General features: G+C 36.2%; 1 protein-coding gene across 1 annotated transcript in view; it reads left to right on the top strand.

Annotated features, from left to right (window-relative positions):
- The window catches only part of PLS1 (plastin 1), a 23,705-nt gene extending 8,103 nt beyond the window's left edge, over positions 1-15,602 (top strand). The window contains exons 6-15 of the mRNA XM_010077012.1: positions 804-969; positions 1,065-1,207; positions 2,632-2,727; positions 4,254-4,449; positions 9,326-9,404; positions 10,533-10,647; positions 11,335-11,468; positions 12,428-12,551; positions 14,642-14,766; positions 15,244-15,602. Coding sequence (XP_010075314.1) covers positions 804-969; positions 1,065-1,207; positions 2,632-2,727; positions 4,254-4,449; positions 9,326-9,404; positions 10,533-10,647; positions 11,335-11,468; positions 12,428-12,551; positions 14,642-14,766; positions 15,244-15,379 — 1,314 coding nt within the window. The 3' untranslated portion in view covers positions 15,380-15,602. The remainder of the gene's footprint in view (positions 1-803; positions 970-1,064; positions 1,208-2,631; positions 2,728-4,253; positions 4,450-9,325; positions 9,405-10,532; positions 10,648-11,334; positions 11,469-12,427; positions 12,552-14,641; positions 14,767-15,243) is intronic.
- The last annotated feature ends 2,169 nt before the right edge of the window (positions 15,603-17,771 follow it).

Raw genomic sequence — 17,771 nt, 5'->3', positions numbered from 1 at the left:
ATTCACAAGTCTTGTTTTGCTTTACTAAGTATCTGAAGGAAATAATTTTAGACTTCTGAGTGGTTGGTCAGGTTGTATTTTATCAATGCAGAAAGTATCTGCATGGATGTGTACTGTATGGTAGGATGGTGCATTTTCAGTAGTGGAGAGTGATTTGGACGGATGATGAGAAGCTCTATTTCTTATTGTGTATAAACTAATGAAAATATTTGAGAGAAACAGTTTTTAAGATCTTAGTTTGGATATAAGAAAACACATCTGGAAAAGGGAAGTAGATCCATAAGTTACCAGCCAAAGGAGGGAAAAAAAGAAAAAAAATCCTGACTAAAAACCTCAGTTGACTGGCAGACTTTTAATTTCAGGCTGTGACATTAAAATATGAAAAGTTAAAACATACCATGTTCTAAATCCTCCAAATAGGCTTTGTGATCTCTACTTATTTAAGGATGATGTGTCAGCAAAGATGATACTGCACATGTTTCTATTATCAGTTTGTGCATGTGATACTTACACGAGTTACAAAGAATATTTTTATTAGAATATTCCTCAACAATCTAAGCTGCATAAGGTGGTCCATGATTTTTTGGTGGGTCCATATTAAACACTGTCAATAATCTTTTCAATTAAATTTTGATAAGATATGTGGTGGTTCACAAGAAGTCTCCAAAGTGCAGGTTACCACTGGGAAACCATTGGACTAGTGCATTATTTCTTATAACTTCTGAAACTTACTAAATGTAATATGAACAAATTTACTAAGAATTCCACCTCATAAATCTGTTAAACAATGATATTCCAAATAGGAAAACCTAAACCTGGCTCTGAACTCAGCATCTGCTATTGGCTGTACGGTTGTCAATATTGGATCACAAGATTTGCAAGAAGGAAAACCACACTTGGTATTAGGACTCTTGTGGCAGATCATTAAAGTTGGTCTTTTTGCTGATATTGAGCTCTCCAAAAACGAAGGTAAGAGTAATGCCAGCCATAGCAATGTCCACAATTTGGAATTAACTGAGGCCACAATAGCAATTATTTCAGCTTTCTTTCAAACTTGCTTTTAGCTCTTATTGCCTTGCTAAATGAAGGGGAAGAACTAGATCAGTTAATGAAGCTTTCCCCCGAAGAGCTCTTGCTACGCTGGGTGAACTACCATCTGGCCAATGCAGGGTGGCAGAAAATCAGTAACTTCAGCCAAGACATTAAGGTATGTAGTTATCGCTCTGATAATTGAACATAATGGTATTTAAACACACTAGGCATAGAAACAAATGAGCCAGATCAGAAGTATTTAGAAAAATAGTAGTCATCTGCTTTTTTCATCCTGTATTTTTCAGCACTGAAACAGCATTATTTTGATCTTTCATGTCCTATTCAGTTGCTCGTATTTTCCTAGTTTCATAGTGGGGAAAAACCCCAAAGTATTTCAGACAAGCTGATGTTGAGGGAAGTTCTGATGTTCTAAGATCTGTTATTAGAGTGATTTAAGACATTTCACACTATTGTATTAGTTACCTTTTTACTGTCTGTCCTTCCTGCTCCTGGGTCTGCAGAAACCCATCTTTTCTGTCTTTTCTTGTTTTAAGGAAGAAGTGTGTGGCTTTAAATCTTTTCCCAGTGCATATTTGCTAATGGTGATTGCCCTTAGTACCTAGCATACTACAGAAGGGTAGGAAACCTCTTAAGGAAATAACAGTTATTCAGAGGGCTGTCTGGAGTAGCTACTGATTCTCGATCCAAGGAGAGAGCACCCCCGTCAATCCCTGTGCTTTGCTGGTGTGCCAATTTACACAAAGGGACTGAAAGGCATGCTGGTTGCTTGGGGCACATGGCAGATCTGCATAATTTTTCTTGTCCAGGTGAAGAGAGAAAACCCCAGCTTTTTAAAACTAAAAGCAAAGGAGGAAGATTCCCTAAGGTGATAAGACATCTTTTCATTGAAGAAAATCATGTTATTAATTGCTAGTTATATGTTTTCAAGTGCCACCAAGAAGGCTATTATTAAAGCAAACTTTTAACTAGGGTTTCGTATGAAAGCTGCTACTATGGTATAAAATATTATATGCTATTTAAGAGAAGTATTAAATACTTCTAAAACTAGCGCGTTTTTATGTTTTCCTAGTTTTTTAGTGGGGAAAAACCCAAGAAGCATAATGAAAACTGCATCAAATAAATGTAACTTCTTTCGTGACTACTGATTCATCCTAAAAGAGCCACTTAGCTCTCCATTTTTAACTCCATTTATCTCGTTGATTAAGAAAGAAATTTTTATAAAACTATTTGGAAGGATAGTGAAGGAATAAAATACCACCACTGAAGTTAAGATCCATATTGGAGGTTCTTTGTGGGTAACATCTTGATTACAGCTGTCTAGTTCATATCCAGCAGAACAAATTTAACTAACATTGTCCAGAATAATTAGCAGACATTCCTTTTCTCTGTCATCTGGCTAAATAAGTTCTATGTGAAATACCTTGTAAAATGGCTGTATGACCTCATCTATATTAACTGAAATTATGGTGACATACTTTCGACTTCTATGGCTTTTGAATTGGATTATCAGCAGAGTAAATGTCTATGAAAAGCTAGATAAGTGCTCTTTTATTTTTAATATTACACTGCTTGTTTCAGGATTCAAGAGCATACTACCACCTGCTAAATCAGGTTGCACCCAAAGGAGATGACCTTGATGAATTGCCCATTAATATTGACTTTTCAGGATTTCATGTAAGTATCCACAAACATAAAAATAGACTGGAATTATCTTGAGACCTCTATGTATGTATCCAACATCCTGGTTACAAGGCTGTCTTAGAATCCCCTTTTGTTTTGTAATAAATACAAAAGCTCAGTCAGATTCCTCAATGTCATAAAAGTTTAAATGGGTAAAAACTTGACAAGTTCCAGGGCACTGCTGAAACAGGACAATGCATCCTACAGTCTAAAATTGGGAGATATGTTTCACTTGGAGTAGTCTCTAACTGTTTTTTATTTTCAATTGGGTCCTCCAGCATAAATACTACAACGTGCTGCTCGATTCTCCTATTCTGGAATTCAGACAAGGAGAAAGAGTAGACTTCAAAAACCTTGTGATACCTCCTGAAACGAAATAGCATTCAGAAATAACATGTGAGCCCTTCCGATAACCAGCAGGAAAGGAAAGTGTGGCAACCATCAAGCTTTAAGTTGTAAAAGGGATAGAGGGTCTACAACCAGCCTGGGCAGATGTGAAAACACTTTTCTCTAAGCTGCTGCATAAGGCTTGTTGGAAGGATTATTCTGAGAATGGATTTGAGACAAGAATTGAACTGCCTGCCTATGATGAAGACATCTATATATCAACCAGAATCTTAAGTAGAATCTTACTATTCCTTACAGTAATGAAAACCCACAGGCAAAACTATGTTTGCATACATGCTTTAGTCCTCTCAAACTCCTTAATTAAGGGAAGCTCTGTTTTGTTTGTTTGCTTTTTCTTTTGGGATTTTTTTAGGAGTAAGAAAGGACAGTAGTTAATTTTTTTCCCTGTAATTTCCTACAGTTCATATGATCACGTTCTGCAATGTATTATAAGCCAATCAATAACATGTAAGAACTTGTTAGAGCAAGTTTCTGGTTGAGTGTACCAATGCTGAATTACTGACTGTTATTCTTACAGTAATTCAACTACTAATTTCTCTACAAATACTAACTCCTAGTGTTGTAAAGATTAGAGGCAAAAAGTATAGGCTACGTGGTTTTGAAAACTGATTTATTCTATGTAGATAATAATAAGGACGAATAAACAAAATAATATATAGGTTACTAACTTAAGACACTTCAGAGGCAAAAATAGGAAAGGTAGCAGATTATGACGTTCTGAAGCACTCAAACTCTTATTGAGGGTTTTGGGCATCATCTGTAACTACTCTGCTTGAGAATACCAGTTTAAAGCAGTGATGGTGAACCTATCACACATACAGCAGAACATGCAACGTGGGAAACAACAGTCTGCAAATGGAGGCATAACCACTACACCTCGGGTTGCTGTTGCTGTGATTCATGAGGAATGCTGTGCCGGCAGCATTGAAAGAAAGGGAAGGGAAGATGGGAAGCGAATTGTTGTAGACTGTTAAGAGCTAGCTCAGGCATTGGGGGAATGTGGGAGATACTTGCTTGGGTCATTTAAAGATTTGCCAAACTGAATGAAGATTCAGCAAAGAATGGAAACATGCTAGTATTCATTACAAATCTTTTTTTTTTTTTTCTTTTAGGAAAAAAATGACTTGAGGAGGGCTGAATACATGCTCCAACAGGCAGATAAATTGGGCTGCAGACAGTTTGTAACTCCAGCTGATGTGGTTGCAGGCAACCCTAAACTCAATTTGGCTTTTGTCGCAAATCTCTTTAACACATACCCAGCCCTACACAAGCCTGACAATTCATCTTACGATCTCAATTTATTAGAAGGTACTCAACTTGCTGAGCATAGAGGAGATAAGAATATTAGTGATTTCTGTTTAAGTATGCCTTCTAGGTTGTGTTACAGGATCCTTGTGTGATGGTGCCTGTGTTAACACCAGCATATAGAGCTTTCTCACTAGCTTTCAGTATAAGCCTGTAGTAGAATTCCCCGTTACTGTGAATATTGTTCATTTGCAGGAGCAAAACCTGTCGTCTTACTCCCTTTCCGGTTTCCTGTGCTGCTTTCAGTACCGTTTATATTTTAGCTAATGCACAAATTCCGGCTTTCCCTAATTTGCAGTGCTATCCTATGCAACTGTAGTAGTCTTCTAGAGTACTTTTCACATATTGTGTTTATATATATATTTGTGTATGTGTATTAGTTTGTTGCTTTTTAAAACAGGAAACATTAAAGAAAAAAAGGCTTTTGTGTCCACAACCTATATTAATCTATTGCATCAGCATCCTAGATAGATCCTAGCATTATCAGCAAGTTTGGACTTTAACTGTACAGTTCAGAACCCTAATGCTAGAGTTAAAGGGTTAACTGGTAGGAATCTTTGGCTGTTATCCTTTCTGTGGACCAGCTAATCTAGGATAATAGCATAGCTCCTGCCAGTGTATTTCACAGTTGTTCACTGATCTCAAAGGAATGGTGAGAATCAGGGGTGCTGCACTCGGGAGAATCATCAGCAATGTTCACACATTCCTCTGCACTGCCTGCTCCTGCCTTCCTCTTACTGTTCCTATCAGGTTTCCTTTCCATCTAGGTGAGTCCATCTTCCTTTGCTCCCCTTTTTTTTCATAATTTGGCTGCTCTGCTGCATCCCTGTTTCCCAAATCTTGTATCCCACAGACCACTCCTGTTTCAGGCATCCTTCTCTTCTAGTTTCATCTGGGTGCTAGCTGTGGTAGTGGTATCAAAGCACAGGAGGTAATTTTCCCTTTTCAGCTGTGATATCCCCAGTAACTGCAGCCCCTGCTGTCCAGGACAAATGATTGAAGGAAAGGCCTGCTTTTCCTCTGCTGCAATTTCATTAGAAATGTATGCTCTTGGAAACGTATACAGGAGCTCTGTGGAGGTGGCATATGTTCAGTTCAGTTTCTCTGTTCTGAACCTAAAGTTGCAGGTGTGATTCCAAATACTGAAAATTTGGTCAAATAGTCGAGTTTTCATTGGCATGGTAAAAAACAGCTGAACTACTTTCTGAACTTTCATAAAAGATTTAGACAAGATCAAAGCCTCAGCTCAGTTTGTAAAATATTACAATCACTGAATGCTAGATTATGATTTTGTAATTTTAAATACTGGCCAAATTTAACTTACGGTTTACAGTGTATGTTTTAGAGATAGATTGTCATGCCAATGTTATCTGTTCAAAGGCAAGTAGACAACTCTCCTTTGCTCCCAAATAGTAACTCCTGTAGTGTCATGTAGATCTAAAGCATCAAAATAGTTATATCAGCCAAAAGACGATGTTGTTAATGTGTTTTTCTGTTAATTTATTTTTCCACAAAATCCTGTGTTTTTACTGATGTCTTCTCAACGTAGTGATATAAAATATGAGATGTTTGTTTCTTTATAGTTTTATAGTGTTGAAATCTGACTCATAATTTATAATGCTTTCCTATTTTGCTTCATGAAATGCAGATTTGACCCCTCCTAATGTAGGTACTGTATTTAGTACTTTTCTGTATTCTATAAAAGTGTTTATTCTGCAATTTTTCATCTCTCCCCCCCCCCCCAGTCTTTTAATCATATCTGTCCTTTTCTGGTTGATTTTTGCATTGTTCTTATATTTTCCTATTGCTTTAATATGCCGTCATAAGTAAAAGAGCAGAAAAAACCCCACAGGCCTAACATGATGCATATAAAATGGGGGCAGGACTTGCAGTAAGTCGAATACCATATAGTTCTTTCTGTGGGTTTAACCAGTAGGGGCCTCCCATGAACCAAGATGTAAAGCTCTAGGCATATATGGGTGAGTAGAGATTTCTGAAAATCTTCATTTTCCTGCATTAGATGCCATCTTTTCAGTGACTGCTCCACCCACAGAATATGATGGAGCTGTTCTCATTGGCTTAAGACAACGAACATGATGCATAAATTGACATCTGCTCTGATAACACATAACAACTCTGGTGACATGCACTCGTATACAGAGAGAATGTCCCTCAGGTACACTGAGGTAGCAAAATGAACATTTGATATTATGAGGGGATGGAGGGGGGAGACCTGACCCCAGTCAATGCACAGCCTTTAACTGGGTGTTGCTGTTCCTTTGAGGAATCTCTCACTTGTGGGGAAGGCAGCAGAGTTTGGAGTCCAGGTCACACAGAAATCTGGGGAGGAGGAACAGGGAGGGACTTCTGTCCACCCACATTACCTCCAGTGTACATGTCCTCTGCTGCTGTTGCTGAGCCTGCTACTCCCGCTCGGGCCAGCTGAACTTGGGGTGCAAATTGCATCTTGAGTTCTGTTGTCTTTCAGAGAGAATTGTAGGTATTTGGAGCCCTTTGGATTCTTGACCCCATCCCTGTGGCTACTCCCTACTCAGTTCCATAGTACAATGATATCAAAGAAAGAGATGGCAATAAATAAAAAGGATACTACCAAATTTGCTCCTCTCTCTTTTGTGTAGCTCTGCCCCCTTTCTGCAGTTTTCCAATGATTTTGGCTATCTGCTGCACCACTCAGCAGAAGATATGCTCCTGATAGGATCACAAGGTATATTTTGAATAAAAGAATGGAGAGAAAAATTGGTCAGTTCTCAGCCATCTGGAAAACTTACGAACGCTTATGTGTTGCATGATAAAGGGATTTCTTTAGAGTGGCATATTAAATGTAGTGTGCTGGGTTCCCACTATCCAGAAGGGTGCTGCTCAGCTCGCATGCTCTTCCTCCTGCTTGGCTACTTCAGATTCTTGCAACAGTGTTAAGCATGCATTTTAAAATTCTCAGTCTAAGTGCCGTTGCTGAGTATCTGTTTTTGTAGCTATGCTTTGTTTAGTAACAGTTCATTAAATAATCTTGTTGCTGTCTTTGCAATGGACACATTTCTAAAAGCACTTTGCAGTCAGTATTTTAGATATTGCAAACCAACTTAAAGTTCAGTAAACCTAAAAAATTTAACAAAAAAAAAAAAAGGGACTTGCTTCGAAATACTATAACCTCTTAAGTTACTCTTTATAAACTTAAATTATACAGCCAAATACAAGCATGATATATCTTTTTAATGGAGAAAAGCTTTTTTTTAAAATACCTTTGTTATAAAATGTGATTCCTTATTTATTCCCACAACAAAATTTAAAAGACAACATGTGAAACAAAGCTGGCTGCCTGAAGACCTTGAAGAATAGTGTTTTTCTTTGTTTTGCATGTATTAATCAGTGACTCTTTGGTAACTTTTATAAGTAAATCTTTGAAACAAAGACTAGTTTGAATTTCACATGAAAGAATTCATAAATTAGGAGGAAAATATACCAGTAGGATGAATATCATCTATCTCATAATAATTGGAAAGGAAAATAACTGGTAAACTAGCTGAAACTTCTTCAATTAAATTTATTCTGTTGGAAAATATAAGTTACAGCTGAAATTTCTGAATTTAAATTTTTTATAAATATATTTTCCAGAGCTTTTTGTATTAAGAGACCTAGATAAAAATTGTAATCTTTGTCTAAAAATTGATGTTATGATATAGGTCTGTTTCATGGAAAAATAATATTAAGGAGGGTTTCTTTCAATTCTAATGATAAACGCATGTTTATACAGGAGCTTCATTTTGCAAAAACTTCCATTGTTTGTAGTTAACATAGAACTGCTGTACTAAATGAGACAGTTTTCATGCTACGTAAACCTTATTAGACAAACTCAGTACCTGTATCCTCTAAGGAACAAACAAAAAAACGGAAGAAAAATCTTACTCAGATTTTTACATGTGCTCACATATTAAGCCTAAATATTTTCTTAAATGCTCTTCCTTCATGTAAGAGAGAACAGCTTATGCAGCACTGATTCACATGCAATTGTCCACAGATGCATTGTTAAAATTTAGGTAACGTTGTATGTGGAAACTCCATATACACTCCAAACTGTAACTTTCTAGAAAAAGAGCATTGGTTTGAGAACTCATTATTACAATAGATTAAAATAAAATCCTAAATCAGGAAAGTGAAGGGTTTTCTTTTTCCTACTGAATTTTCTGCATTTCTGCATTTCTCATAAGCAGAGTTGCTAGTTAGAACTGCCAGAATAACCATCCCTCTTGGCAGCATCAATAGCTTCACAAATGGAACCAATACAGCACTACCTTGCTGAGTCTCCAGTGTTAAAGACTAAAAAGGTGAGGTCTGTTGCTTTGCAAAGGACCTTCACAATTTAACACTGGGAACTTCTGTGTGGAGAGAAGTGGAGCTGTAGTTTCTGGAGTTTGATGCAATTGCAATAAGTGTGTTGGTACTAACTTTTAATAAAAAATGCTGTTTCAAACAGATTTAAAGATAGTGTTGAATGCAATTTTGACTTATTTTGGTTTTATGAAATTATTATTAATCATAACTTTTTTCTCCATTTTATTAGTTATCTAAAACATAACGAACAAACTATTTCTGTATTTTATCAAATTGTATTTACACAGAAAAATCTAGTTTAATACCCTGTGGTGCCTCTGACCTTGTGCCCAGAACTGAGGGACTCAGAGTTTGGTAGGATTGACTCACCTTACTGGCCAGTAGAGACTTCTGTTAGGGAAAGGATGAACTTTTTTTTTTTTTTTTTTTTTTTTTTTTTAGGGGAGGGAGGGTATGAGAGTCATTTAAACATTGCTTATTAAAGTGTTTTCTCCAAGTAATTTATATAGAATTATATTTGTCACCATAGGAGAAAGTAAGGAAGAAAGGACTTTTAGAAACTGGATGAATTCACTGGGTGTAAACCCGTATGTTAATCATTTATACAGGTAAGGCTTTTTTTTTTTTTTTTTTTTTTAAAGGAAAACAATAATTTAGTTTCCCTTGGGCAACAGGGGACAAAAGAAGAAGGGATGAAGAAAGGGAAGTTGTATTTCTACTAGAACAGTGATTTCCAGGTTTCTACCCAGTGTGATAGAAACTTCAAAACTGCTCTGCAGAACCGCATTAGGCAGTATCTGACTCGGATATTCCACTCATCATCTAGAAATACTAGAAAACCTAAAAATTTTTATGTGCTCTCCTCACTCATACTTTGAATTACATTTTTTAAAAAGTTAAGGTAATTGTGTTTTATAATGCATGATTTTTATCTTATCACAGATGAAATGACCAGAAACCTCTTAAAACAGTAATTCTAAACTATAAGAAAGGACAGATGTCTGCTGAGTAGACTGTAAGAATCTATGCAGCGTGGTGTTCCCTCAAAACACAGGGCTTTCTAGATGCTTCTGCATTGCTTCACCTTCAAATTGTGCCAGCAGTTGATTCAAATCCTGTCAATAAAAGATAAGACATAGGAGCAACTGGGAACATCTGCTTGCATTAATACTTGCTGTTAGGTTTCATTGTTTCTGTTTTGTGGCCTCTGTAGAGAGCTTAACATGGAGAATTTGTTAGCAAACAGCTGAAGGGGATTATCAGGAATGCAATTTATAACAGGAAAAATAATACTTTTCCTAATATTGTTTTTTCACAAGATGAGTGTATTGGTTTTGATTATTCTTTAGCAAATGCATCTGTAGATGCAGATAAAGCACGAGTATTTAACATTTTGGAAAGTTCTGAGAAAACTAAAATTAGATCAATAAATGAAAACTTTCTAGTTAAGATGTTTTATCTATGCCTACCCTATGAAAGGAATTATTTAATTGAAGTTGGTAAAACCAGTGGCTCTGCTTACTTCACTGAGATTTGTAAAAATAATGAAATTAAATATACAATTTAATGTAAATAATGGCAGAAATCAAGCAATAGGATATAGGACAGTTTCTCCACAGAATTTTTATTTATGTGACTGAAATTTTTCAGCAATTTAATTACACTTAGAGAAGTGTCAAGTACTTTCATTGTGACGATGAGCTTTTGTATTTAAACATTGTTTTACTTTGCTTTAGTGACCTCTCTGATGCTTTAATCATCTTCCAATTGTATAATATGACTCGTGTGCCAGTTGACTGGAACCGCATCAACAAGCCGCCTTATCCATTACTTGGTGGTAATATGAAAAAGGTGGGTAGGTACTCTGTCATGCACTCCAGTTTCACTGTCTGCCATTGTGCTGTTTGTAATAATCTGGATTGTCTAGATTTGTGTGCTACTGAGCCAGTCCTGGAAGAAAAAAAAAGAATCTTCCAGATATTATCCCAAGGAAGAAATAGCAGTTACAGCACATATAATTTTAGTTTCTTTTTGGCAATATTTAATTTAGGGGCTAACTCGGGTACATAAGTAAAAGTTTCAGGTCTGATCCTCTTGTATGGTCAAGTGTTTCCTCACAGAGCAGTTTTATATGCTGCCAGGAGAATTTGTACAAGACTTGCAAAATCCAAGCTTTCAGATAGTTTTGTGATTGTTATGAAGTCAGAAATGTAGAGGGGGAAAAAAATTACTGTCTGTTTAAGAAGAACATATTTCAATATTTTTCCAAATTCAGTTTTGATGTAAGTATATATTGATTCATTGGCTTTAGTGGAAGTGAACTTGGTTTTCTCAGGTATGAGAAAGGGTTATCGTCAGAATCTTGCACACGTGTGTTTATAGCAAACACTGTTATTTTAGTCACAGTGTAGAAAGACTAGAAATCTTGCTTTAGCTCCAAATGTCACCATATCTAACAGTAAGGCAAAATAATTCAAAATACACATAGATTATAGGTCTGTACTAGAGAAATATTAAGATGTCTTCATTTATTTTTAGATTGAGAATTGCAATTATGCAGTAGAACTCGGGAAGACAAAAGCCAAATTCTCACTGGTTGGTATTGCTGGACACGACCTAAATGAGGGTAATCCAACCCTGACTTTAGCTTTGGTATGGCAGCTGATGAGAAGGTAAGTTAGGCATAGCATATCATAGATGTGTATATATACGTACCTGTGTGTGTCTTTATATGTGTCTCTGTGTATCACGGCAAATTAAAGGTAGTGTTCAGTTCACCCAACAGGTATTTTAGAGAGCCGTCTCTAAATATCTCTCTTCTCTAAGATAAACTTTTATACCTTTTTTGTAGTTTTACATACTGTGTAGTGATTGAAACCACAATAGTGTGTATGCGTACACGTCCATTTATAGAGACAATGGAAACCTTATATACTAAAAACTGTGATTAAAATTGTAAATCCTTCAGCAAGTAAAAAGCACACAACTTATTTCATGTTGATTCCATGTAGCTTTCTGTAAGCAGACAGTAATTTAAATATTTCTAAAAATCAAAAAAGAAGGATAAATAGGAAGAGGCGATGTATGCTATAGATGTTAAAATGGGAACAAATTTTTTAGGCCATCACAGCTATAGTAATGTAACTATCAGAAAATCAAAATCTTGCTAGTGCACTGAGCAGGAAAAAAAAAGTTATAAATTGATTTAAATAAAGAGTATTTTATGGAAAATATTTTCCACAAGTTAATTTTCTTACATCTGTTCCAAAACACTCAATGCTTTTTGTTTCTCAGACTGTTGTGATTCAGTTTTCAGAGTGACTTGGATGGTAGAGAGCCATTTAAGCTTATAAAGTAAAATTAGTTATGATGTGCTGAGTAAAACAAATACATAAAGAAGATGTAACAGTGAATATTATAAGGTCTGGGATGTTGTTTTATTCCTGCAACAACCAAAAAAGTGATTTAAAGTAATCAATACTTTATAAGGTAGCGGTACCTCATGAACACAAGTACTTGGCATTGTTACTGTGCTGAAGTAATATTTTCCTTTTGCTTGTAGCTTGATACTGTTAGCAGAGTAAAGTTCTACCACTCACTGTAACTCAGACTCTTATTTTGTTTATTAAAGGTATACTTTGAATGTATTATCAGACCTTGGAGAGGGGGAAAAAGTAAATGATGAAATTATTATTAAGTGGGTGAATCAGACACTTTCAAAAGCAAATAAGAAAACTTCAATTACAAGTTTCAAGGTAACCAAATTAATTTACTTTTCATCTTTCCACATGTAATCTGATCTGGGATTTTTAACCTAATTTGTTAACAATTTGGCTTTAACTGTGGCTCTCCCATCAGCTATCATAATTACATAAGGAAATATTTGACAGTCTGTGAGTCTTCAAAAGTATTTTACAATTCTATTAATAAGAAACAAAAAAATTATAATTGCTGCTGTAAGATTCAAAACAAAGCTAATAAACATCAAAAAACAGCAACAAAACCTTTCAAAGGGGTCACCAATGTTTGGGCATGGCATGTCCCAGATCTTCCAAATTGTTTATATAGGCACTCTCATGCTTGTACAAACGTGAAAAACAATTTTGGAAATAGGGGGGTGGAAAAACCAACACAAGTTTTAATAATAGCTGGTCAAAAAGTTGTACTCTTACATGACGGAGCCAGGAGAGGGAGCCCAAGTTAACTAGCAACATCTTCTGCCTTCGATGGCACTGCTAATGTGCAACAGAGATGCACAAAACATGAGCTTTTCCCCTTCAGCAAACATGAACAAATTGATAAAGGAAGCTTTCCCTTCACGTTTTTAAGTGTGAAACACGAAATAAGTCTAATGTATGGCAGGTGTGTCATGCTGTGTGAATGTCATTCTTTAGAAATTGTAGATTAATAATTGCACTTGCATGCAAATAGAATATTCTTACACAGGTTCATTGTATACTCTGAAACAGTTGTGTGTGTTCACAACAGGAACATAAGAACTTAGCAAGTTAAATATTAGAGAGCTGTCTGTGTTATGAAATTGAATTAGGTAAGCATTAGGTAAAGGGTAATAATTTCATAGAACAAAACATATTTTTTTTACTCTAGAAGGTAACTTAAGCCTTCATCTTCTTAAAAAGGATTGCTGCTTATTTCTACATAGATGGTAATAATGGTGGTATAAATAAGTTGAAAGTACAAAGAGAATCTGTCCCAACATCTTGCTTTTGGTCTATCAGTAGTTTTTGGGTGTCATTGGGTGGCGTTATGTTTTTAAGGTGATTCAATTGGTGGTAGACCAATAAAGATAAGGAACTACTGATGTAAAGTGACATTGTTCAGTATAGCTTTTCTTACTACTGATTTTTTTACAACATTTATATATATTGTCTTTCACAATTTGAACTTTTGTCTGTATTTTGGGGCTATTGCAGCAAGCAGATTGTGCATCAGAGAAAGCATAACTCCTTTATTTGTTGTGGACTATGAAAGCAAAGTTCTGTTGAATTGCTGTTAGTTCAAACAATAAAAAGACCAACATGTGGTTTTTGGCTTATGGTCTTGGGGAGATACCCCATGCATTCAATGTCTTCAAGCAGACCGACATTACAATTTTTAAGTGTGTAATTAATGTGGTGGTTCTATGGGACTTCACTGGATTTGAAATCCTAGTTCTGCCCTGGTGGCAAAGGCAGCCACGTGTCAGGTGGCCTGTGTGCTGAGCCCTGCAGGAGCAGAGCCACCTCCCTGGCACTGGCTGCTGACGGTGAGTTTGACATCATCAGCTGCTTATCTGCCTTAACAGCTGGGAAGAAATAATTGCAGCAGTACACTTTCTGTTTTAAGAATAGAAGAAAACACATGTCCATGTAGTAAATATGAAATGCAGACTACTCGTACCAGCTCAGATGTCATCCAAGCTGGAAAATTCTTATAAAAAGAGTGAGCCATAAACTACTGCAGAAAATAGTTCCATTACAAGAAAAGGAGAAAAAGAAGAGTAGTTGGGGAATGTAAATACCTTTTTGTTGTCTTGAAAGTGTGGTCCTTGGACTTCTTTCAAAGTTGCCTTCCTTCCTGAGGGAAGTGGGGGAGTTTCTTTCATTAAATAAATTTAAACCATTTATGTAATAATACCAGCACTGAGTGTGAACCTTATTTTGATTGCAAAAAATAAATTAGATGTCATAAAGGGGGGGAAAAAACCTTCATGCAATAAAGTAACCAAAGATGCTGTTATTTTTTCAATAGCTATGTAAGATGTGCTGTAGGGTTTTTTGCATTGTGAAGACAGAAAAACCAAAACAAACTTCTTTATACTAATCTTTTGAATCTTTTCTTTTAGGACAAATCAATTAGCACTAGTTTACCTGTCCTAGATTTAATAGATGCCATTGCACCAAAAGCAGTTCGTCCAGAAATGGTCAAGAGAGAAGATCTTTCTTACCAAGACAAATTGAATAATGCTAAGTAAGTTTTAAATGAATGCTCTGTATTTTCCTAAAGTGCAGGAAGCGCAGGATTTCATGGTGTAATGAACGACTTACTGATTTGTTGAGAGAGATTACACTAATATTAGTTGATTTGTTTCAAATAGAATATATTATAAATTCTCATATTCTATTTTTCTAGCATATTTAAAATATGAACTCAAATTCATGGCTGATATGATCTACCACCACTCCACTGCAATTAGTTTATTAATAGCCTGCCATGATCCATATTGTTTTTGACAAAAATAAATGCTTTGATAACCAGGAGCAAAACATCTGCCAATACAATTGCTAATACATGCTTTCTTCACAGTAATGTCCATTTTCTTCTGGAGCGTAAACACTGACTGAACAGGCATATCCTGCTACTAAAATCTGTTGTTCTTGTTGTGAATCTTGGCAGACTAGTAGATGCAAGGAAAATAACAATGTTTATTTTCTCTTGTTTTCCAAGGTATGCCATTTCAGTTGCTCGAAAAATTGGTGCTCGTATATATGCACTCCCAGATGATCTGGTTGAAGTTAAGCCAAAAATGGTGATGACAGTGTTTGCATGTTTGATGGGAAGAGGACTGAACAAAATAAAATAATGAAGAGATGTAATAAACTTCCTGCCATGTTAAGGACAATGAATGCCTCACAGTTTACAGAGTTCTGAAGCTTAGTATAAAAGGAGAAAATTTGTATGCACACATATACTCGTTAATTATGTCTTAATAATGTGTTACTATTAGTTAAATTTTGTTCAATTTCATAACACATTGATTATTTATGGGTAATATTGTTTTCAGAACATGTTCATTACCAAATTAACATCACATTGTAAGAATCTGCATCATTTTACATATGTTATTTCAGGACTTATTGTGAAACATTGTTTGATTTCTGTGGGTGTTACTTACATGTAGTCATACAAGTCTCAAGGTGCATTCTAATCCTATTATATTACTCCTAACTGCACACAAGTTATCATCCTTGCCTTATTATTTAAGAGCTTAACTCCTCTTGAAGCCAATGAGAGTCTTGGTATTGACTTCAATGAGAGCAAGTGAAGGCCTATGGTAATGTCTAGAAACTAATGACTGTTGATGAAGCTGATGAAACTTTTTTTGTAGGAATAATCTTTAAATATATGTAGTAGCTTTGTTCTGAGCAACAACTTTTACGGTCTGTGTCTTAAGAAAAAACAGAAAATAGTAAGCAGAAATGTAATCATGTCATTATTAGGTCTTCATATGCATTAAGTTTTGCAGTTAGACTAAACATCTGATTTTTAATTTTTTTTTCATAAAATATTGTATACAAAAATAATAAAGAGCTGGCTAGTCCAGTTTGGGGTTTCACATTAATGTGTTGCATTCCCTTATAGATTGTTCCTTTGATTTTCCTAAAGTCTATATCATGTGTGCAGGGGTTTTGTCTAGAATGACTGATGCATTGTCTGGATGAGATTAAGTCTAATTATTTTCTTATTGAAGTATTTGTACTCCTTTTTCAGCAGCTGTAAATTTTCACCAAACATGATGGAGCTGGACATTTAGTAAAGTTGTTACCAGAAGCCAAACTGTAAGAAAGAAAACGAAATAAAAATGAAAGGTTTTTTTTTTAAAGTATGAAGCTGCTGCTTTCTGAGAGTCTGAGAACAGTCCTAAGGATGGCAAAACCTAAGAATCACAATGAGTGAACAGTTGGACTAAGCTTTACATCTTCAGTATCTTGCACAACATATTAACAGAAAGAAGTTGCATCCTTTTAGTTGCTATTATATAAGGGGATACTGGGAGTTGAGAGAAGTGCTTGGATTTAGATCGATTTGTCTCTGTTTACTGGTTTATATTGTCTGGACAACAATAAATTATTAATATTTGCTAGTTACCTGGTTTTTATTCCCAGTTCCAAATGATGACCACATGTTATACAAAATTTGAGTTCTGATTCTGGAGACAAATCAGTTCAAGTCCTCATTCAAGACAGGCTCAATTAATTACTGGCTTACTTAATCTCTATACTCCAAGAATAAATGCACCCTTGAGAGAGGCAGTTCTAAAGTACTGCATTTATCTGCCCCAGCACTCAGCAACTTACTCTGTAAGGGTCAATATTTCCAGTTGTGTAAACTATTGCTGTAGTGTTTTTTTCCCTTTAGGAATAAATCTGCAATTATGTGTCTCATTACTGTATGTCCAGATTTACTTTGAATTTACTTTGATCAAACTGTAAAGGGTTTTCAGGGGAAACCATCTCAATTCCTCTTAGCATAAAAGTTTGATGTACAAGCTAAGAGCTACATGTCGAAGGATAAATGACACCTAACAGCCTTGTCTTCTCAGAATAACATTTATTTTAAAGGCTGCAAGTGCTAACCAAGATTATTCTAAGGGAGAGTCAAACAACTTTCAGTTTACAGTTAATCCTTGTAGCTCAGCTGAAGTCAGTAAAGCCATGAACGCGGTTCTGTGCCTCTACCTCCTGCAAACATGCACTAAGGAAGTAATCACACGAGACTAATGCACGAAAAATCAGCTTGTCTCTGGTAGCTCGTCCAATATACAAATGACTTTCTGAAGTTTGAGGATAAAATGGCACATAACATGGAAAGGGAAAGCAAATATATCTAGAAGTATTCAGGGAAGAGGAAAGTGAATGAAAGTGTGACAAGTATCTGGCAATCCGTGCCCTAAGGAGACGCCTCCGGCAGCGCCCGTGGCTCGGTCCGGCCTGGCGCTGCGGGGAGCGGTGCGGCAGCTACTGCAGCGGCTGGAGAAAAACAGATTTCGGGGAAAACGCACAGATAGGGACAATCGGCAGTGACATGCTGGCGGCGTGCTGCGGTGCGTGTTCTCGGCGCCTCACCCTGCGGTGAGACGAGGATCTCCCTTGAAGGAGATCCGCGAACCCCTCCCCACGGTTCCTTCAGGGCCAGGGCCCCTCCCCGGCCGACCCCGGCCCCCAGACGCTGTCCCAAGGGAAGGCAAACCGCGG

Source organism: Pterocles gutturalis, unplaced genomic scaffold, assembly GCF_000699245.1.
Source record: "Pterocles gutturalis isolate BGI_N339 unplaced genomic scaffold, ASM69924v1 scaffold15028, whole genome shotgun sequence".
Taxonomy (NCBI): Eukaryota; Metazoa; Chordata; class Aves; order Pterocliformes; family Pteroclidae; genus Pterocles; species Pterocles gutturalis.
This window is presented reverse-complemented; position numbering and strand designations above follow the sequence as displayed.